Raw genomic sequence first — 22,257 nt, forward strand, 5'->3', positions numbered from 1 at the left:
TAGGTCACCGCTGTCGTATCCAGGAACACAGGAACAATATGCGGTAAGGAAAAGATCTCTTTGAAAGTAGCTTGGGAACTGTCACACGTAGCCTGGCTTGGCAAACTCCAGTGCGGCCCTGTCTGTTTTGTAAATAAAGTTTTATTGGAACACATCCATGCTCATTTGCTGGTGTGTTATCTGGCTACTTCCATGTCATGGTTGAGAGAGACTGTATAGCTCACAAAGCCTCAAATCCTTGCTCTCTGGGTATTTACAGGAAAAGTTTGTCAACTCGTGTATGTAAGACAAGGTTAGTTTTTTCCGGCATACTTAGACAGTTGTGTATTTTCTTTCCTCTGTTATTATAGTTTTGAAGTAATTTCTTTTGAGTCCCTTGACAATTACTTTTAGCCTTTCATTTCAGGAAGATTGAGAGGGACAGATTATGTTGAGAAGGAGAGTACAGAGTATCTTCTGGTTTTTCTTTAGCAGAGAAATTGTCACAGTAAAGGGGTAATCAAATGAAAGAGCTGGAGATGAATCTAGTTAGAGAGAAAGCCCAGTTGACTATGCCTGGAACTAAAGACCCTCATCTCTGCAGACCGTTAGTTCCCTGTGGCTTTGTGTCTCTGCGGGTTTTGGTGTTTCTGAACATCACTCCTTTCTCTCTGCCTCCCTCCCTCTCTGTTCGTTTCAGCCTCTTCCTTCCTTTTCTCCAAACAGACGTAAAACTGTAAAGTATGAGAGCTAGCAATCATGTGGAGCAGTCTGATTTTACAGATGGGCACTCGGAGCCCAGAAAGCGGAATCAGCCTGTCTCTCAAGTCACCTCAGTTGTTAAAGATTGATCTGGACAGTTTCCTTTGTCACTTTCATCAGCTTAGATGTGAATTCATGAAATGAGATGAAGAGTTGCATGTTTATCTGCCCCCTTGATGGGAAAGGATTACTTATGTATTTAATTTATTTTCGGGGCTGCACTGGGTCTTCACTGCGGTGCACAGACTCTCTAGTTGAGGTGCACAAGCTTAGTTGCTCCGAGGCATGTGGGATCTAGTTCTGTGACCAGGGATCGAACTGGTGTCCTCTTCACTGGAAGGCAGTTTTTTAACCACTGGGCCACCAGGGAAGTCCTGGAAAGGGACTTTTAAAATCTTAAAGCAATGATAGTAATTCTGAAGGAAACTTAAAGAACCTTTGCCCCTACCGAAAGAACATGTATACTAAAAGCAATAAAAAAAAAGATTTGACTTCCCCTGGAAGAAAAACTATGACCAACCTAGGCAGCATGTTAAAAAGCAGAAACATTACTTTGCTGACAGGTCCATCTAGTCAAAGCTATGGTTTTTCCAGTAATCTTGTATGGATGTGAGAGTTGGACCGTGAAGAAAGCTGAGCACTGAAGAATTGATGCTTTTGAACTGTGGTGTTGGAAAAGACTCTTGAGAGTCCCCAGGACTGTAAGGAGGTCAAACCAGTCAGTCCTAAAGGAAATCAGTCCTGAATATTCATTGGAAGGACTGATGTGAAGCTGAAACTCCAATACTTTGGCCACCTGATGCGAAGAACTGACTCATTGGAAAAGACCCTGATGCTGGGTCTTTTGAAGGCAGGAGAAGGGGATGACAGAGGATGAGATGGTTGGATGGCATCACTGACTCGATGGACATGAGTTTGAGCAAGCTCCGGGAGTTGGTGATGGACAGGGAAGCCTGGCGTGCTGCAGTCCATGGGGTTTCAGAGTCAGACATGACTGAGCGACTGAACTGAACCCCCTAAATCAGTAAGCCACATGAACATTTACAAAAGAAGAAATACAAATGGTCCATTAAATTGTGGAGAAGTTCAACCTTGCTGATAATCAGATATGCAAATAAGTAAAGGATACTGTTTTTCCCCTAGAAACCGGTAGATTTTATGTGTGCATGCTCACTCACGTGTGTACACATGTTAGCAGGGGTGCTCTCAAGCAAGCCACTATACACATTCACCATTACTGCCTTTTTTGGAAGACAATATAAATACCAGTTAGAAGCCTTAAAATGCTCATTCTACTTGTAGGAATTTATCCTCAGCACAGAGTTGGCGATGTCAACAAATATTGATAGGCTGCTTTTGCAGCACTTTTCTTAATTGAATTTTTTCTTGGGAAAAGCAAGCAGGATGAAACCCTAGCTGAGATAGTAGTGACCTGGCCTAGATTTCATAATTTCTTACAGTAGTGCTTGTTGCTCTGTCAGATTATTTCTTCTGAAGTTTTAGATACAGAAATTAAAATTTGCTTGCACTCTGACTTGTTCCTTAAAGAGTTTCAAGGGGTAACATTCTTTTTATTTTTTTTAAGGTATATTTACGTGCTCTTGTGAGAAATCTTTTTAATGAAGGAAATGATGTTTATCGCGAATGTGATTGGAACCACTCTATAAGTCAGTATTCAGAAGCTTTGAGCATAGCTGATTATGCAAAGTCTGAAGAAATTTTAATCCCTAAAGAAATCATTGAAAAACTATATATAAATCGTATTGCTTGCTATTCCAATATGGTGAGTTGTGATTTGTAAAGCAATGTTTATGGAGAGAAAATGATTTTCAGTAACATAGTACATTAGCAAAAGTCAGCTTTCTAATTTCAGTTTATAGGAAAGATATATTAGCTGCTCTAGAGAGGCCTAAAGCTTTGAAAAATAAGTTTTGGCCAAATACTTAAGAATTTTTGAAAATCATTTGTTTCTTAGATACTGGTCCTTGGAGATTCCCTTTTGAGTATGGCTTTGGGGAAGCGGGGGGTGGTATCTGCTCTTAAAAAAAAAAGTCAGCCTAGGAAGATACAGGTATTCACAGATGGGTGTATCAGGTGTCTCTGCTGACAGTTTGCTCCTTATGTTTCTCTTAGGAGTTATTATTATTATTTTTTATTAAAAAGAAAGTAGTGAGCCTTCAAAAGAATTAACACAATCTCTTCACTTATCTAAACTTAAAAAGTAGTATTTTGATGTTCTTCAGTTTTCATATAGACATTCACACTTAGGACCTCACCTATACCTCGACAGCTTTCTTTCTTGAAGATCTGGGGTCTTTTATGGCCAAAGGTCTGGCTGGTGGGTACATAGGTAGCCATGATATTCTTTCTACTTTTCTGTATTTGAAATCTCATAATGAAAATAATTTTAAAAAGACAAATAAAAACCACTAACAATCCATTTGAGAGGAGAATCTGAATTTGTTTGTGTTTGCATCATTGCAAGACATGAATTGATTGCTAACTTTATTTGGTCTCACTCACCAGGGTTTCCATGATAAAGTTTTAGAAGACTGTGATACAGTCCTCAGTTTAAATACCAGTAACTGCAAAGCTCTGTATCGGAAATCTAAGGCTCTCAGTGATTTAGGAAGATTCAGAGAGGCTTACGATGCTGTAGCAAAGTGTTCCTTGGCAGTGCCTCAGGTATGGTATTTATGTTCTAGTTCATTTGTTTACATTCTAGCCATTTTATTGCTTCTATGCAGACGAATGGCATCAAAAAGTTGTTTTCCAGCCAGCCGTCCACCTGCTGCAGCTGGAATAATTGCCCATAAAGCAAGTGTCTTGACAGGATAAATTAGAACTATTTTGTCCCTTCACCTCTATGGTTATTGTAAATATAATCCTCCATTGATTGTATATTCTGACTTTTTTCAGGATGAACATGTAATAAAACTAACTCAAGAACTAGCTCAGAAATTGGGATTTAAAATAAGAAAAGCATATGTTAGAGCCGAGGTAAGCTGGAGTTCTCGCCATAAGGTATTTTCATTTTGTTTTGTAACTTGGAGTCAGTTCTGGTTTTAAATTAGCATCTTGATTTTCTTTTAGCTCTCACTAAAATCAGTTCCTGGGGATGGGGCTACAAAGGTAAGGTTATTACTCTTGTAAGAGTCATAATTTTTTAAAAAAGAAAAGAAGTATCAGCAGTTGTGCTTTTAATATTTTTGGGTTTTGTTTATTTTTGAGACCTTTTTATTCCTCATACACCTAAGTGGCCAGAGCTTCCTGCACTGTGAAAGGAAAACAAACAGCTCCAGTCATATCTTTTACCTTTAATCAGCATTTCCTGAAGGCCCATGGAGCATTTTATAGGATGTTCATAGAAGTTAGGTGTTACTTGAAAAAGTGGGTTGGGGCCACATACTAATTTTAGAAGTCACTGGATTAAACACAACTAACAAGATTTATCTTTTTTAAAGATAAGTCTTCTTAGAACTGTTAGGAGGTCGCTGTGAGTTGGGGAGGGTGGAGTGGCTACACGGGTCCCTCTGGAACTGAAAGGCTCCTGAATATCCTTGGAGAAATACTAGGCCACACGAAATGAGTGGCAAGAGGCCCGCACTGTTTAATCCTACGTATTACAAAGGTTGGGCTTCCCAGCCAGGTGACCTGCCAGTGCAGGAGACGCAAGAGATGCAGGTTCAATCCCTGGGTCGGGAAGATGCTGAAAAGGAAATGGAACCCCACTCTGGTATTCTTGCCTGGGAAATTCCGTGGACAGAGGAGCCTGGTTGGCTACAGTCCACGGGTCACAAAAAGTCAGACACGACTGGGCATGCGCTGGACTGGTCCACACAACTGAGTGTGCCCTGGACTGGCCATTACATTCTGTTTGTCTCTATCTTAATTGGAAGGAGGTCAGATGTGAGAATTGGCATTGCTCTCTTAGAGTGAATTTTATGGCTTGCTTTATAGTCTAGAATCCTGAAAATAACTATGATCAATTATTTGGTTCAATTTCTAGGCTTTGAACTGCTCTGTGGAGGATATCGAACCAGGTATGTTTTCACACACGTGTCCTCTTAATCTGAAGTGCCAGCCTTGGGGACTTCCCTGGTGGTCCAGTGGTTTAAACTGCACGCTTCCAACACAGGGAGTGTGGGTTTGACCCTGGTCAGGGAACTAAGATCCCACACGCCTCACTGCGCACCAAAACAAGAGAAAAGGAAAGTGCCAGCCTTCGATGTACATTATAGTGTTGTCAGTTAGGATTGCTGGGTCATGAGTAGTGTTAAAACAAGAGCAATTTCAGAAACCACCTCTGTGCTGTGTGAGTAGTGACTGATGGTACCGACTGCCAGCGAGCAGTTGTTCGGCGTCCACCATGGTGTCACCACCCTCTAGTAGCTCCACCCAAAAGGAGCCCAGGCTTTTTGAGAAAGGAGGAAGTGTTTTCACAAGTGGATATATCTGTTCCTGGGCAAAACAAACTCTTGTTTTTTAGAATTGCTTTTACTCTTTTATTTGAATTGCTTACACTGTTGTATCTATCTGTTTATAATTGCTTTCATATTTTCACCTTGCTCTTCATTTTCTCTGTTACTGGCTATTAACACTAGTATTATGTAAATATACTGAAAATAAGTGAGCACATGTCCATTCATGTTACAGATTTATTAACTCCAAGGCAAGAAGCACTTTCTGTCGTTTCTATACCCGCATCCAGTTTTTCTCACCAAGTTGGAAATGAGCTGGCCTCAGTTTCTATTCTGCCCTTGACTTCTGTTTTGCCACTGCAAGTGGAAGAGAGCTCTCTACCATCGACAGTGTTGGCAAACGGAGGAAAGATCCCCTTCAGCACGCCAGAAGCATTTTTAGATGATGGGGATATGGTCCTCGGAGATGAAATAGATGATCTCCTGGATTCTGCACCTGAAACTAATGAAACAGTCATGGTAAATTTCAGTCTGACTCCTCCTTAAACCTGACTTTTTTTCCCCCCCTTTTTTAAAAATTGTGATATAACCTGCTAGATATTTTCAGTATTGACTGTAGGCTAAACAGGCTTTCTTGAAAATTACTTTTGTCCTTTTCCAGTGTTAACTGGCTTATTTTGTCACTTTTTAAAATTAAAAAAACAGAACGTGCTAGGAATCACATGTTATGGGAAAGGGAAATTTAACTCCCTGGCAAAGAATAGACTTTTGGTGTGTAAGGCAAAATGAATCGATGGATTAAGGATTTCTCATTCCTTAAGGATGATTCTCCTATAGCTACATAACCATAAAGCAAACTTGGGCCCACAGGCCAGATCTGGCCTGCTGCCTCTTTTGTATGGCCCGAGCACTAAGACTGGTTTTGAGATTTTTACATGGCTGGGAGAAAGGGAAAAGAAGAATGTTTTAAGATACATGAAAATATCTCATGACCCTGCAGTAACAGAGCTGAGTAGTTGCACCAGAGACCGTGTAATCCACAAAGCCTACAGCGTTAATAGGGCTCTATTAATGTCCAGCCCTTTATAGAAAAGTTTGCTGACTCCTGCTGTGAAGTATATTAAGACAGTGGCAGCAGTGATAACTGGAACGATGACGCGGAGAGGGGAACTCCGAGCTGGTTTCCGGGGAGGGTAAAACCAGTGATGTCCTTGTGGGGCTGCCGAGGAGAAGATGTAAGAGGCAGACAGACTATGGGGGTGCGGGGGGCGGGGGTTGGCTCCTCCTGCTGTGATCGGGGGCAGGTTATTCCACCTCTCGGTCCCTCGGTTTCCCCATCTGTACAGTGACAGTCCTCGTAGGATGCACCTCAGAGGCTTAGGAGGATTAAATGCACGGTATATCCCTCCGTTTATAGAAAAGTTTGCTGACTCCTCCCTGAAGTGTATTAAAATAGTGGAAGGTATTTTAATTGATATCAGTCAGTTCAGTTCAGTTGCTCAGTCGTGTCCGACTCTTTGCGACCTCATGAATCACAGCCCGCCAGGCCTCCCTGTCCATCACCAATTCCCGGAGTTCACTCAAACTCATGTCCATCGAGCTGGTGATGCCATCCAGCCATCTCATTCTGTCGTCCCTGTCTCCTCCAACCCCCAATCCCTCCTAGCATCAGACTCTTTTCCAGTGAGTCAACTCGTCGCATGAGGTGGCCAGAGTATTGGAGTTTCAGCTTTAGCATCAGTCCTTCCAATCAACACGAGGCTCTCAAAAAAAAAATCATCGCTGTGTGGGGGAGGGGCAAGGCATCGTTCCACTTGTTCTCATGAGGTTGTACACTGACAGCTCCAAAAAGATGGTCCCCAGTTCTCCAGGCTGCTCCAGCTCCCTTCTCTTGACCCCCCTTCCTTCCGCCCTGGCCCTGTTTACCCCCTCGTGGTTCCTCTTTGAGGAAACCTTCTGGTTGGCTCAGAGCAGGGAATGTTAGGAATCCTAGGAAGCCTGGAAAATGAAGCAGGGACTTCTCATCAGTGATATTAGAAGTCACATTTCCAGACTTTGTAAAAAGTGGGCTGGAGAAGAAGTCAACTCTGTCGCTTCGATTCTGCCATCTTGATTATGACTTCAACTTTGTTACCTAACAAAATCACCCAGTGGACTAACTTGTTCTTATGTGCTGATATTAAAAGCAGTTTGGCCAGCTTGGGACAGAGTTTCATGGACTTCAATTTGGTCTTGTTCCTCCCCAGCCATCAGCCTTAGTCAGAGGCCCCCTCCCAACTGCCAGCGTTGGCCCGAGCGTCCCCTTCTCAGCAGCGTCTCTTTTGGGCGCCTTGCCCATCGGGGCGAGGTACGCACCCGCACCCTCCTTCTCGGAGCTGTATCCGCCTTTGACTTCGTCCTTAGAAGATTTCTGTTCTTCTTTAAATTCATTTTCAATGAGTGAATCCAAACGAGGTAAGACTCTAGCTGCTTATGTAAACAGTTACAGTTCATTTTCTAAAAAAGACAGTCTGTTTAACTAACACTAGGTAGTTGGTACTTGAGTTATTTTCACTGTAGCTAAAAATACACCGTAGCTCTAAAACCTGAAGCTTCCTGTTTTAAATTCACCTGGACTTAACTGTGCCATTGTGGAGATCAAGAAGCAAAGGCCTAAGAGTAGGAATGTATGTGGCACTGTTTTTTTTTCCTTAATAAGATAGCCTGTTAAGGTGGGTGTCTGTTGTTTAGAGGGAGGTGAAATGACTTTTAATGTTTTTTTCTAGAAAAGGGATAACCCCCTCTTAAAGGGTCTTAAAGACAGGTTATCGTTTTAAATTCTGAACTAGGCAATACTTAGTTAAGACTAATTTAAAATCAGTGTTTAGAATGATAATCCATTGAGCTCAGCAAACTGTGGTGCTTTACTTTTGCAAGGGATTGCTGAGGTTTGAGCCTGACTCCTGTTTTTGTAATCCTAGGCTTAATGTATCCTATAAGTAGCCACGAGAAAAATCTTCATATTTTTGTCAGGCATCATTACAGTTAAACGAATCAAAATCAAAATAATTGATTTAAAGATTGGCAACTGAACAAATGAAAATTTATGGAAAACAGAGGGCAGAGAGAAAGTAATTGAGTGGTAGACTAAGAAAAAGAAATTGAACCTGACTGATTCTCTTAATGTTTTGATGAGTTTCTGTTTCATACTTTCAAAAGGAGAGAATCCTTTCCCATTTTTAATATGAATTATCTTCTTAGTCTTTTTAACATTCCCATTTGGTAGGCCCTGCCTTAGCTCATGTCTCTGAAAAATTGCTTTTTATTGAAATTTGTTTGTCTAAGGATTATTTATGTCCTTGGTTTCTGGAGGAGAGGAGAGACTCCATAGCCCTCTTTGGGTGTCAATAATGAGCAAGAAAGCTTCTTGGAACTGGGATGGGAAATAAGGTGGGAAGCCATAGTGAGCTGCTAAGCCCTGATGTTCTTATTACATGATTAGAATGAAAAGGTCTGTTGAAGTTTTTTTATTATTTTAGATCTGTCCACCTCAACTTCTAGAGAGGGAACAGCGCTTAACAACAGTAATTCTTCCCTTTTACTTGTAAGTGCCACTTCCTCTTTTGTAACTACGTCGCTTAAATTGCAAATAGGTCTTTTACTTAAGTAACTTGAGTTATTTGAATGAACGATACCAGCTCCCTGGAATTTTGTGTGTGCTGTGGGAAAGAGTGCTAAAATAAGACTCTTCTGGAACATCCAGTAATAAATACTCTGTGTTTAAGGCTGGATCTGTCATGGCAAATTAATCAACAGTATAAGAGGCTTTAGCACAGGGTGAGTGATGAAGAAATGCAAGATCAGGGCATGAAAACCCTGTTGGCTGATGAAGCAGAACAATTACCCATCGCTTATAACAACTCATGGAGCATCCCAAAATGTGGGGGAGGGGCCTAGAGACCCCAAAGACAGGAAAATGTAGAAGGAGATGGTTTTTAAATAGAAACGTAGTAAGGATAGAATAGTCCCACCTCGAGTCTGTGCAGAATGTCTCATTTTTCAGATGCATTTGTTTTCTTCTTTAGTGATAGTGCAATATTTGTTGGCTGTTTTTTGTTTTTTTGTTTTTTGTTTTCTTATGCTTCTTGCAGATGAATGGACCAGGCAGTCTGTTTGCTTCTGAGAGTTTCCTGGGAATTTCAAGTCACCCTCGGAATGACTTTGGAAACTTTTTTGGAAGTGCAGTAACTAAACCCGCTTCTTCAGTGACCCCAAGACATCCCCTTGAAGGAACCCATGAACTGAGACAAGCTTGCCAGATCTGTTTCGTAAAATCAGGTCAGGACCAAACCAAGGATCCCATCAATAACCTGAGAGTTCTTAGGAATTTGTAAATCTATGTGAAAACACCAACTGTTGTGACTCTTGCATCTTTATTTGAGTTCTTTCTAAAGAAGCAGCAATTATTGATTAGGAGCCTTTAGAGTCTAATAGGATAAGTCTCAGTTCTTCTTTGATATAATTTTATGTATAGAATCATTTGGAATAGAATATTTACCTGATTTTGAAAATTCTTTGTATTTTAAGTATATGTTTAAGAATTTGATCATTTTCAAATAGAGTGACAACTAGAAAAGAGCATTTTAAGACCAGTATGTGATACAGTGTTTGTGAAAATTAGAGTACTTTCTGTTGGATTATTTCATATCTTTACCCCTAAGTCAAGTGATACAAACACAGTTTATTCTAAATGGGGCCCAAATTCATTTTCTTTCTTAGTTTATTTAAGCACATGCTTTACCTTTACTCAGTTGGTAAAGAATCCGCTTGCAATGCAGGAGACCCTGGTTAGATTCCTGGGTTGGGAAGAACTGCTGGAGAAGGGATAGGCTACCCACCCCAGTATTCTTGGGCTTCCCTGGTGGCTCAGCTGGTAAAGAATCCGCCTGCACTGTGGGGGACCTGTGTTCAGTCCCTGGCTTGGGAAGATGCCCTGGAGAAGGGGAAGGCCGCCCACTCCCGTGTTCTGGCCTGGAGCGTTCGTGGACTGTAGAGAGTGACTTTCACGTTCACGTCACCTTTAGGAGCCGTCAGAATTCCTATTCTAATAATTAAATAAGGGTTATATCTTGGGAGCACTGGTGGTTTTGTTCTGATCTTTGTGTTTTGTCTGACAGCACAAAAGGCAAAAATTACTTTCCCTAGCTTGTTTATATTTGGGGGTTATGAAAGGACTTTTTCATGGGAATTCAATAATCATTATTCAGTTGCTCACATGTGCTTATAACTGTGCTTGTAAAATGAAATGATACTTCTTGTGCATATGAACAATCCTTTTTACATCTTTTTCAGGCCCTAAGCTAATGGATTTCACTTATCATGCTAATCTAGACCATAAATGTAAGAAAGATATTTTAATTGGTAGGATAAAGAATGTAGAAGATAAATCATGGAAAAAAATACGTCCAAGACCGACAAAAACAAATTATGAAGGACCTTATTATATATGTAAAGGTATGTGCTATAATTAATGAATTGGTGTACCATGGCCTAAGTGAGAAACAATTTGCTGCTTTTATTGCAGTGGTCCCAGTATTACTGTTACTAAAAATGTTTAGAGTTAACAGCAAATTCCTTGGTTTGAAAGATTAGTATTTTTTTGTATTTTTACCTTTGCTTTTAATTTGCTGTGTAGTGGGTGTTTTATAGTTATTTATTGAAATAGGGTTTCATCAGCTTTTAAACAGAAAACTGTCTTAAACTTTGGGTTCTCTGACATAGTCTAAACAGAATCAGAACACTGAACTAAGGCGTTGATAATGTTACTCTTTTAATACATTTTTGAGAGAAACATAGTATTTTCATTTTGTCGGACTGCTTCACCCAAATGAGCTTTCAGTCAATTAAGTTGCTTAGTCATGTCTGACTCTGCTACCCCATGGACTGCAGCATGCTAGGCTTCCCTGCCCATCACCAGCTCCTGGATTTTGCTCAAACTCATGTCCATTGAGTTGGTGATGCCATCTAACCATCCCAATCTCTGTTGTCCCCTTTTCCTTCTGCCTTCAATCCTTTCCAGCATCAGGGTCTTTTCCAGTGAGTCAGTTCTTCACATCAGGTGGCCAAAGTATTGGAGCTTCAGCTTTAGCATCATTCCTTCCAATGAATATTCAGGAAATGAACTTTGAATGTCCATAAATGATAAAATGGGAAAGACTAGAGATCTCTTCAAGAACATTAGAGATACCAAGGAAACATTTCATGCAAAGATGGACTCAATAAAGGACAAAAATGGTATGGACCTAACAGAAGCAGAAGATGTTAAGAAGAGGTGGCAAGAATACATAGAAGAACTATACAAAAAAGATCTTCATGACCCAAATAATCACGATGGTGTGATCACTGACCTAGAGCCGGACACCTTGGAATGTGAAGTCAAATGGGCCTTAGGAAGCATCACTACAAACAAAGCTAGTGGAGGTAATGGAATTCCAGTTGAGCTATTTCAAATCCTGAAAGATGATGCTGTGAAAATGCTGCACTCAATATGTCAACAAATTTGGAAAACTCAAGCAGTGGCCACGGTGCTGGAAAAGGTCAGTCTTCATTCCACTCCCAAAGAAAGGCAATGCCAAAGAATGCTCTAACTACTGCACAATTGCACTCGTCTCACATGCTAGTAAAGTAATGCTCAAAATTCTCCAAGCCAGGCTTCAGCAATACGTGAACAGTGAACTTCCAGATGGCTTTAGAAAAGGCAGAGGAACCAGAGATAAAATTGCCAACATCCGTTGGATCATCGGAAAAGCAAGAGAGTTCCAGAAAAACATCTATTTCTGCTTTATTGACTATGCCAAAGCCTTTGACTGTGTGGATGACAATAAACAGTGGAAATTTCTGAAAGAGATGGGAATACCAGACAACCTGACCTGCCTCTTGAGAAATCTGTGTGCAGATCAGGAAGCAACAGTTAGAGCTGGACATGGAACAACAGACTGGTTCCAAATAGGAAAAGGAGTACCTTAAGGCTGTATATTGTCATCCTGCTTATTTAACTTATATGCAGAGTACCTCATGAGAAACGCTGGGCTGGATGAAGCACAAGGTGGAATCAAGATTGCCGGGAGAAATATCAATAACCTCAGATATGCAGATGACACCACCCTTATGGCAGAAAGTGAAGAAGAACTAAAGAGCCTCTTGATGAAAGAGGAGAGCATAAAAGTTGGCTTAAAGCCCAACATTCAGAAAACAAACATCATGGCATCCGGTCCCATCACTTCATGGGAAATAGATGGAGAAACAGTGGAAACAGTGTCAGACTTTATTTTTTGGGGCTGCAAAATCACTGCAGATGCTGATTGCGGCCATGAAATTAAAAGATGCTTACTCCTTGGGAGAAAAGTTATAACCAACCTAGACAGCATGTTAAAAAGCAGAGACATTACTTTGCCAACAAAGGTCCGTCTAGTCAAGGCTGTGGTTTTTCCAGTAGTCATGTATGGTTATGAGAGTTGAACTATAAAGAAAGCTGATTGCCGAAGAATTGATGCTTTTGAACTGTGGTGTTGGAGAAGACTCTTGAGAGTCCCTTGGACTGCAAGGAGATCCAACCAGTCCATTCTAAAGGAGATCAGTCCTGGGTGTTCATTGGAAGGACTGAAATTGAAGCTGAAACTCCAATACTTTGGCCACCTGATGCGAAGAGCTGATTCATTTGAAAAGACCCTGATGCTGGGAAAGATTGAAGGCGGGAGAAAGGGATGACAGAGTATGATGTGGTTAGATGGCATCACTGACTCAATGGACATGAATTTGAGTAAACTCAGAGAGTTGGTGATGGACAGGGAGGCCTGGCTTGCTTCAGTCCATGGGGTCGCAAGAAGTTGGACACGACTGAGTGACTTAACTGAAATGATTTTTTAAACTTAGGTGGTGAACATGCAAACATCAGGGCTTTTTTTGCTCTGTCTGAAGTAAAACTAATTTAGAATTGTGCTGCTGTTTTTTGTTTGTTCGTTTGTTTAAGAGTTAATGCCATTGGGACCTCCCTGGTGGCTCAGATGGTAAAGAATCTCCCTGCAGTGCTGGAGACCCAGGTTCAATCCTGGGTCGAGAAGATCCCCTGGAGAAGGGGATATCTGCCCACTCCGGTATTCTTGCCTGGAGAATTCCATGAGTCTGGCAGGCTACAGTCCACTGGGTCACAAAGAGTCGGGCACAGCTGAGCAACTAACACTTTCATGCTTTCGGTACACCATTCCCGCATAGCAATATGTGTACCATGGTTTGAAGCTGTCCATGAATTGTTACAAAAATTTTAAGAATACCCTTATTGTGTTTAATATTCATTGGCTTTGAAAACACAGTGGCCCATGTTTTAAATGTCTTTTAATTCCCTGTCTCTCCCCTACTTTTTTTTTTTAATTTTATTTGAATATCTTTTTTTTTTTTTCCTTTTTCAGAGGATAGTTACTTTACAATGTTGTGTTAGTTTCTGCTCTACAGCACAGTGAATCAGCCATACGTATACATACATCCCCTCTTCCTTGGATTTTCCTCCCATTTAGGTCACCACAGAGCATTGAATAGAATTCCCTGTGCTGTGCAGTCGGTTGTCATTAATTATGTTTTATTCATATTTGTATATGCATGCCAATCCCAATCTCCCAATCCATCCCACCTCTGTTAATTTCCTGCCTTTCTAGATGTTGCCGCTGAGGAGGAATGTAGATATTCAGGCCACTGCACATTTGCTTATTGCCAGGAGGAGATAGATGTCTGGACGCTGGAGCGGAAGGGGGCTTTCAGCAGAGAGGCCTTCTTTGGTGGCAATGGAAAGATCAGCTTTACCGTGTTCAAACTATTCCAGGAGCATCTTGGAGAATTTATATTCCTTTGTGAGGTACTGTCTCCAGATCTTTCTACTGTGAAACAGGTGGCGGTTTCTGACTCAGAAATATCAAGTACTTAGCTTTGGTTCTGCTGTATGCTAAAGCATTTGCTTAGCAATGGTAGCCACTGTTACTATCCAAAAGAATAACATTAAGACGTCCTATTTGCCGAGTGTTAATTGACATATGCTTGTAATATGTAAGTATGAACGTCATCAGCCTCACACAAAAGTTATCATCTTAAAAAAAAAAACAATTATCATCTTGTATTATGTTTTTATGATAATTCTTCTCTGTCTATTTCAGAAATGTTTTGATCATAAGCCTAGAATGATAAGTAAAAGAAACAAAGATAATTCTACTTCTTGTTCTCATCCGGTTACGAAGCATGAATTTGAAGACAATAAGTATGTTGGTATTTTCTAATATTTTTAGTGACAAAATTAATCCTCTTTTTAGATCCAAATAAAACCAGAGTAGTATCTTCCCAGGCGTTCCCTTCTCCTTTTGTTGTTGGTTTGAAAGATGGTGACTATTTTTAAATGGCTAATAGGTTTTGCTTAAAATTTTAAAATGAATTATTAAGATTTAATACAGAGAAGCAATACTGATTTATAGCTTCTCATGACATAGATTTAGGTATTTTAATATAGCCTAACATAATTATCCTCTTATCTCCCCAGTTAATCCTACAGTTGCATACAGTGATTTGTTTTTTTCTGATAAAGATTTAAAATGTATTTTCAATCTAGAATTTTACATTTTGTATGTGAATATGGGCTTCCTGGTCGCTCAGATGGTAAAAAATCCACCTGTAATGCAGGAGACGTGGGTTTGATCCCTGGATTGGGAAGATCTGCTGGAGAAGGGAATGACAACCCACTCTAGTATTCTTGCCTGAGAATCCCATGCATGAGAGCCTGGCAGGCTACAGTTCATGGGGTCGCAGAGAGTCAGATATGACTGAGCGGTTAAGCACAGACATGTGCGTGAATATACATTTGTTTTTAAAAGCTGCAGTACAACAGTAGTAAACTGTCACTCCATTTTCCTCTTAGGTGCCTTGTCCACATTCTGCGAGAGACAACAGTAAAGTATTCCAAAATACGTTCTTTTCATGGCCAGTGTCAGCTTGATTTATGCCGACATGAGGTTCGATATGGCTGTTTACGGGAAGACGAATGCTTTTATGCACATAGTCTTGTGGAATTGAAAGTCTGGATATTGCAAAATGAAACAGGTGGGTTTGTGCAAGATTGAGGCAAGTCCCGTCAAGAGCAGTCAGGGTTTACGAAATGGTGTCGAAGACCTTTCTCCATCAGTCTGGTGTGGCAGCACTGTTTTTATCCTGAGTCTGAAACCTGAGTCACGTTATCTTTAGAGTGGCCTGTTTTGAGTGTGGTCTCGTATATGTAATTGCTGATACAAGTTCATGTATATAGTACGGATCCATGAGGAAGAAAGATTCTTCAGAAGGCACCAAGAGCTGTATTTGCAAAGATTCCATTTCGGAAGAGTAGTATGATATTCATCCTTGGTGACAGATTATGCCAGATGGGGGTAGAGAACTGAGTCTGACTGTGCCTAGACAGGGGGCCTGGTATTGCGTGAAGAACCTGAAAAGCAGTCTTCGGCATTTCTCAGGTATCTCACACGATGATATTGCCCAGGAATCTAAACGATATTGGCAAAACTTGGAAGCAAACATACCTGGAGCTCAGGTATGTTTTTCCTTTGTCCTTTCTGCATTTGGGGTCTTTTCCGGAATGGCCTGATGGATGTTAATAGTTGGCAGATGCAGTTTATAATTCCATACAACCCAGTTACTCTCTTGAGTTTTCTTGAGTTTATTGAGTTAAGTGGGAAAAAAAAATTGAGTAAATGTGAAAAAAATTTTTCTGAATTTTAATTGATTATCATTAAAAAAAAAACAAACAAACTAGACATCTCATAACACCTGCCAAGAATACAGGTTAGGGAATTCCCTGGTGGTCCAGTGGTTAGGACTCTGTGATTCCACTGCAGGGGCCATGAGTTTGATACCTGGTCAGGAAACTAAGATCCTGCATAGCCAAAGAAGAAAAGAATATAGAGTACAGTTTTCTCTAATTATTTTATCTTTTGGCTGCACCACATAGCATATAAGATCTTAGTGCCCCAATCAGGGATTGAATCTACATCCCCTGCAGTAGAAAGCACAGAGTCCTAACTACTGGACTCTCAGGGAAGTTCCAGGATACAGTTTTCTTATTCAGTTTATTTGGCAAAACAGTTAGGGTCTTGGGCTGTGGGGATCCTTGGAGTAGGGGAGGTAGACTATGTACTTTTGCTTACCACTTAGCCAGACTGCTTTATCCAGCCATCTTCCTTCCTTTCTCCCCACAAATCCTAAACATTAACACCAGAGCTGACTTTGATAAATTGAGGTTTGGCATCTGTAATCTACTTTAATCATATTCTCTTATATTTGGGTAGAGAACTGGAGATATAGTTATCAGATTGTATATATAGATGTCAAATCATCAGACCAGACAAAAACAGAAGTTGTGTGCCGTTATATTAAAAAAATAAAATAATAATGTACACAGTTGTGCATGGCCAATGAATGTGTTCTCAGAAAATGGTTTTCTGTTCAATTAAAACTGATCTCTTAATTACTTAAGGTACTTGGCAAGCAAATAATGCCTGGATCCCTTAATATGAAGATAAAATTTGTATGTTCTCTGTGTCTGAAAAATGGCCAAATCATTGAACCAGACAAAAACAGAAAATATTGCAGTGCAAAAGCAAGGCATTCGTAAGTAGTGTGTGTGCAAATAGTCCCTGTTTCTTTTCATGGGCGTAAAATCGTACATATAAGAAAAAAGATTAAGGCTGTGAGGAGAGCAAAGGAAAGTAGACAATTTAGGAGTAACTGCAAAGCAAAAGCAAAGAGATTTTTAGGATTTAGTGCTAAGAATTCAACAATATTCAATAGTGTTTTTCCTGTAGTTTACCATTTCCTTGTTTAGGATTCATAGGGAATGTCTGTTTATAAATATCGACAGGAAGTGAAATGAGAGAATCATAAGGCATTTCTTCTAGAAGGGTTGAAAGAAAACATCTCTGGTCCCTTGGGTACAGATCTCGTACCTGCCCCTTTATGTGATGCCTCTGCCGGTGTGTTTTTGTTTTTTCTGAACTCCGTTTTTCTTAGGTGGACCAAAGACCGTCGTGCGATGAGAGTGATGTCTATTGAACGTAAGAAGTGGATGAACATCCGTCCTCTTCCCACAAAGAAACAAATGCCTTTACAGTTTGATGTACATACGTAATTTTTAAGCCACTTTTTTTTATTAGGCATTTCAAATCATTAGAAAGTAGTAGTAATTCAGATGGAAACTGGTACCCTTTAAATAATGCTCGTCGTGTTACTAAAATCTAAGTGGTCCTTTCGTTTTCCTTCCCCTTTCATGTGTGTGGCTCTGGCACAGTTCTTAGGTTGATTGGAATGAGTTACTTAGGAGACGTAGAAAATGAACTAGAGAAAAGTGATGGTCTAGACTCAGCTTATTTTCCAGATGAATGACTGTCAGCAAATGGGAGAGAATTTCGTCTATATTTGATTCCTCAGCTTTGCTATCAAACCTAAGACTTTCCGTATTATTAACTCTGTTGATGAGTTTTTGGTGTTTGTTTTTTTTTTTTATCATGCCTGTTTCTTTCACAATGGAAGCAATGGATGCTCGCTAAAGGATACCCAACATTACAGGATTTTCTTGAAGTAACCCAAGGGAAAAATGCTTACTGTTAGAGCAACATGTTCCCCAGAAGCCCTTAGATTGAGAACACCAAACTGACTTCCAAGGTGGCACGTTTCATCTTGGTCCCTCTGGTCCCCTCCATGGTCGTCTGGGCAAAGCTTGGAACTGGCCCAACTTTCTTGTTCACAAGGGCGGGTCTGGCGGGGTTATACCTGAGCTCGGATGAGGGACGCTTTCTGTCCCAGCAAAGCCAGTCTTTTGCCCAGAGCAGCAGTACAGATGGACTGCACAGGCCCCGCTAACGAGGCTCCCTGTCCAAGCTGCCAAGGAGTTGAGGAAGAGGCGGGTTCGTTTCCCGTCACCCAGGGCACCTTGCTGTTTGTGAAACTTAACACAGGTTACAAGGCCAGTCTTTGAAGGAGGTGACATGTTTGTGTTTATCCACTGTGGTTTCAGCCTCATAGATACGGGTGATTTATTAGTGGGCTCTAATAAGAGAGGAGGAAGGCTTATTAGAACCAGTGATTATCTGGTGCCTCAGTAGATAGTGGAGATTATAGAGATACTCCTCAAAATTTTGCCAAAACAAAGATGACTGGGAACAGTTCTAGCTCATGAGGCAGCTGCCTAGAACCACTGGTTATTCTCTTACTGCAGATGCGGTGTTCTACCTGTAATGTTTACAGGAACCCATTTCCTCTGTTTCGCTACCCCACTAGATATTGCTAAGGACGGGACCTTTTTCTGAAAGAAGAAATAATGCTCTGCATGCCTGTATGTGCGTAGGCAGTGTGGTGAGGCGGAGAGAGGATGGGCTTCAGGGTCTGTCCAAAGGGCCAGTTAGTTAGCCTCAGTTTGCTCATCTGTAAATGGGAAGCATTGCACCCGAGGGAAGATGTGTGGGATGGTGCTGTGTAAAAGCCCAGTGCAGAGTGGCCTTCTCCTTTATCTTCCCCCTGCTCCTTGTCACTGAGCTTTGAAAGAGCTCAGTATCCACTCAGTAATACCTGAGTACTTCCTGGGGCTTGACTTGGAAAAGAATGTAAGAAAATCCATCACAAGAATGTTTTGTTGACTACTGACTTCCTGCAAAAAAATTGTAAAGGGGTTGGGGGGTCTCTGACTTTGTGTCGGGGGAGGAAAGGAGCAGTGTTTAGTGTTAACTGCTTCTTGATTTTTGGTGAAAGTCAATGCTAAGCATTTGCTGTTAGGTAAACTAATACATCCAGCCAGCTCCTGCTGAAACAAGGATTAACTAAGACAAGCTAATGATGAATTGTACTGGGATTTATGCTTCATAAAGACAGGGACATTGATGATATTTACACTTGAGCTCCGCCGTGACAGTGGTATTCCTAGTTCTTAACAGTCACGGGTCTTAGGGAAATCTGTGTTCTGCTGACTGCGGTCACTTTATTTTTCCTACCAGTATTGCTGTATTTACTCTGTAAAATAAAAATGCAAATAACCACAAGAGGTATTACTTGAATGCTGTATAACTGGATGGGCTGGTTAGTGGAATAATTGTCTTCTGACACTGCAGAGCTAGTGAATGATGGCTGAGATTAGCTGCCAGTATCGGTGAGAAGTAAACGTCGGAGGTTTTCTCTGACCTTGTTTATTGGAGGCGTCTGCAGTTTCTTTCCTGCTTCCCAAGTGCTGACAAGGAGGTATCCTAGGTGTCAGGCAGAGGAGAGTAGGATATGTCATATTGAGGGGGCCAGAGACTTGCAGTGCAGAGATAAAGTGCTCTGCTGTGTTAAAAGCAGATACTCTGAATAAGTGAATCTGCTGACATTTTCTCATAAGAAAATGTTCCGTATTCCAGTTCCATACTTATGCTCTTTTGAAAAGTTTTGAGACAGAAAGCTTGATATCATCTCATGTCTTTGGGGCTTATAGTCAATTTGAATAGGAGCAAATTAATCTCATTTAAAAATTATATTACCCAGCATTAGCATGGATAATATTATTTACTTTGCTTAAATGTAAAAATTAGGCAGTTTACTCAGTGTACTCTGTCTTAAAGCATATTCATGTATTTTTTTTTTTATACAGCTGTGCAATCATATTGCTTCTGGGAAAAAATGTCAGTACATTGGAAACTGTTCCTTTGCTCACAGTCCCGAGGAACGAGAAGTATGGACCTACATGAAGGAGAACGGGAGTAAGTTGATGATTAAGCATGGCCTTGACACCCACGGAATCCAGCTCGCCTGGAAGTCTCTTTCCTCCCTGTAAATTGCCAGCTTACAGGGAACACAGAAGGCAGTCTGTGCTCTAAACCATTATCTCATTTTATCAGTGAAGCAGAGTCTGACCACCAATTGTGTTCGCTCAGGTCAAATTTGGATACAAAAACATAGGTCAGCATCCTCTGACATCATAGGCGTGTCCCTGAGTCACTGTCTGGGGGAAGTTCAGTCCCTCCACGAGTGCTCGGGTCAGATCACCTCCTGGTGTGAAGAGTCACTCCTGAATTCATCAGGTTGGAACTGGAGGTTTCTTCTGGGACTCTTATGGGTAGAACAGGCCCAGATGCAAAGGCCCAAGGAGAGAATGTTTGTCTTGGTCAAGCGTCAGTTTTACTGTGAGAGCCTTGGAAAGAAGCCTCAGGCGACCTTTCACTTCTGACCAGAAAAGGTTTTGCTACCAGGATCATTGTTCTTCAGTCTTAAGTAAACTGATCAAAATTTACAGACGGCTTAAGATCTGCAATCTGGGGATTACAAGAACCAATCTGATTTAAGCACATCACCTATTGCATTTCAGCCATGTAAACGTTCAGTGACTTGTGTGAGTGGGACTCCTTGCTTGGAGTGAGGACTTGAGGTTGGCCTTCCTGAAGGTATCCTTGCAAATCAGGGCTCTTGCAGCAATTCCTGCTACCTCTGGCCTGAAGGAAGAAGGATTTCCTATTTTATCTCTCATCTTAGCTGGAGGTATATTGTTAGAAACACTTGAGCAGACTGTAGAGCCGGGTTTTGACCAGATCCTCATTTACAGCTTTTTTTTTTTTTTAACTCAGTGCCTCTCAGCTGGGGATGAATTTTGCCACCCACACCCCTCTCCCCTTGGGGACAGTTGGTAGTGTCTAGACCTTTATTATTGTTATGACTTGTGGGGCAGTGCTACTGGCAGCAAGTGGGCAGAGGCCAGGGAGATTGTTTAACATTACAGTGCCCAAGGCTTACCCGGCTCAGCACACAGGTGGTGCTGAGGCTGAGAAGGTTTAGCTTTATCAGTGGATGGTAATGCCGGATACACTTGTTCCTACTGTAAGAAGCAGCTTGCAGCCACAGCCAGGACCTGGTCTTCACCGCGCTGTTGTAAATTGCACCCCTGCGTGTCAGTCCTCTGGGACAGTAGCTGGGCTGACGGGGCTCTGTCACGTCTTGGTCCCTATAGTAGGTTTCTCACCTTTCTCAGTGAGGAGCTGTTTAAGTTGCCTGTGTGTTTACGGCACTGATAACCTAAGTGTTTGACGCACCCCATTGTGAAGCTGTGGCTTTCCTTTTCAGCAGTGCCCTTGAAATGGCTTCTGAATTTTATTTTTTGGCTGCACCATGCGGCACGTGGGATCTTAGTTCCCTGACCAGGGATCAAGCTTGTGTCCCCTGCACTGGAAGCTCAGAATCTTAACCACTGGTCCACCAGGAAAGTCTTGGGTTTCTGAATTTTAAACACCCACAAGGTCTTGCAAATGCAGGGAGGAATTCATCAGTCTTGAAAACTAATGTTTGTCTGTGCCCTAACGGACCTGAATTTGGTTCTTACCTTGAGCATCTGGAACTGGCCCATCTCTCGTGTCTAATACATAATCAGTCTCTGTTTGCCTCTTGATTTTCTTTTGAAAATTACGCCGACTGATGCAAAAAGAGTGCATGCTCTTGTGTGTATTTAAATGGTGTCTTTAAATATTTGCTGCTGAAAGGAGTTCATTTTTCTTTAGTACAAGATATGGAGCAGTTTTATGAACTCTGGCTAAAGAGCCAAAAAAATGAAAAAAGTGATGATGCAGCCAGTCAGTCCAGCAAAGAGAATGGAAAGCAAATCCACATGCCGACGGATTATGCGGAAGTTACTGTAAGTACCACAGGTTGGTTCCCTTGCCTGTGCTTCCAGGCCTTTTCTTTCCCACCTTTTCCCAAACCTGGCTCCCTCGCTCCCAGCTGGCCTGCCCACCCCTTGGTGTCTCTTCTCTTTGTGCTGGCTCCCCGCTGTGAGTCTAAGCCTCTCCATCCTAAAAACTCCTTTCCTGCCTCCTTTTTCTGCCTCTGGAAGAAGGAGCTGGTGAGTCACTAGCCTGAGACCCTGGGTAACTTACTGAATGCCTCTGTGAGGGAGACACAAAGCGTGATGAACCTGCGGGTATATCCCAGTGCTGGGCCACGGCAGGTGCTCAGGAATCGAGGGTTCCCCACCCCCAGGTCCTCCTTGTTTTTGGATGGGATGCTATGCAGCATGTGGGATCTTAGT

The 22,257-nt window shown here is 41.4% G+C and overlaps 1 protein-coding gene across 1 annotated transcript in view; it reads left to right on the forward strand.

The window, feature by feature from the left end:
- The window catches only part of ZC3H7A (zinc finger CCCH-type containing 7A), a 38,487-nt gene that overhangs the window by 12,696 nt on the left and 3,534 nt on the right, over window positions 1-22,257 (forward strand). The window contains exons 3-21 of the mRNA XM_055409510.2: window positions 4-43; window positions 2,327-2,524; window positions 3,268-3,426; window positions 3,661-3,741; window positions 3,835-3,873; window positions 4,751-4,784; window positions 5,398-5,681; window positions 7,409-7,616; window positions 8,681-8,745; window positions 9,293-9,479; window positions 10,494-10,655; window positions 13,850-14,046; window positions 14,342-14,442; window positions 15,094-15,275; window positions 15,680-15,756; window positions 16,699-16,832; window positions 17,232-17,337; window positions 19,837-19,945; window positions 21,731-21,864. Coding sequence (XP_055265485.2) covers window positions 4-43; window positions 2,327-2,524; window positions 3,268-3,426; window positions 3,661-3,741; window positions 3,835-3,873; window positions 4,751-4,784; window positions 5,398-5,681; window positions 7,409-7,616; window positions 8,681-8,745; window positions 9,293-9,479; window positions 10,494-10,655; window positions 13,850-14,046; window positions 14,342-14,442; window positions 15,094-15,275; window positions 15,680-15,756; window positions 16,699-16,832; window positions 17,232-17,337; window positions 19,837-19,945; window positions 21,731-21,864 — 2,497 coding nt within the window. The remainder of the gene's footprint in view (window positions 1-3; window positions 44-2,326; window positions 2,525-3,267; window positions 3,427-3,660; window positions 3,742-3,834; window positions 3,874-4,750; window positions 4,785-5,397; window positions 5,682-7,408; window positions 7,617-8,680; window positions 8,746-9,292; window positions 9,480-10,493; window positions 10,656-13,849; window positions 14,047-14,341; window positions 14,443-15,093; window positions 15,276-15,679; window positions 15,757-16,698; window positions 16,833-17,231; window positions 17,338-19,836; window positions 19,946-21,730; window positions 21,865-22,257) is intronic.

Source organism: Moschus berezovskii, chromosome 27, assembly GCF_049115385.1.
Source record: "Moschus berezovskii isolate FMDL1 chromosome 27, NW_MosBer_1.0, whole genome shotgun sequence".
NCBI classification, from domain to species: domain Eukaryota; kingdom Metazoa; phylum Chordata; class Mammalia; order Artiodactyla; family Moschidae; genus Moschus; species Moschus berezovskii.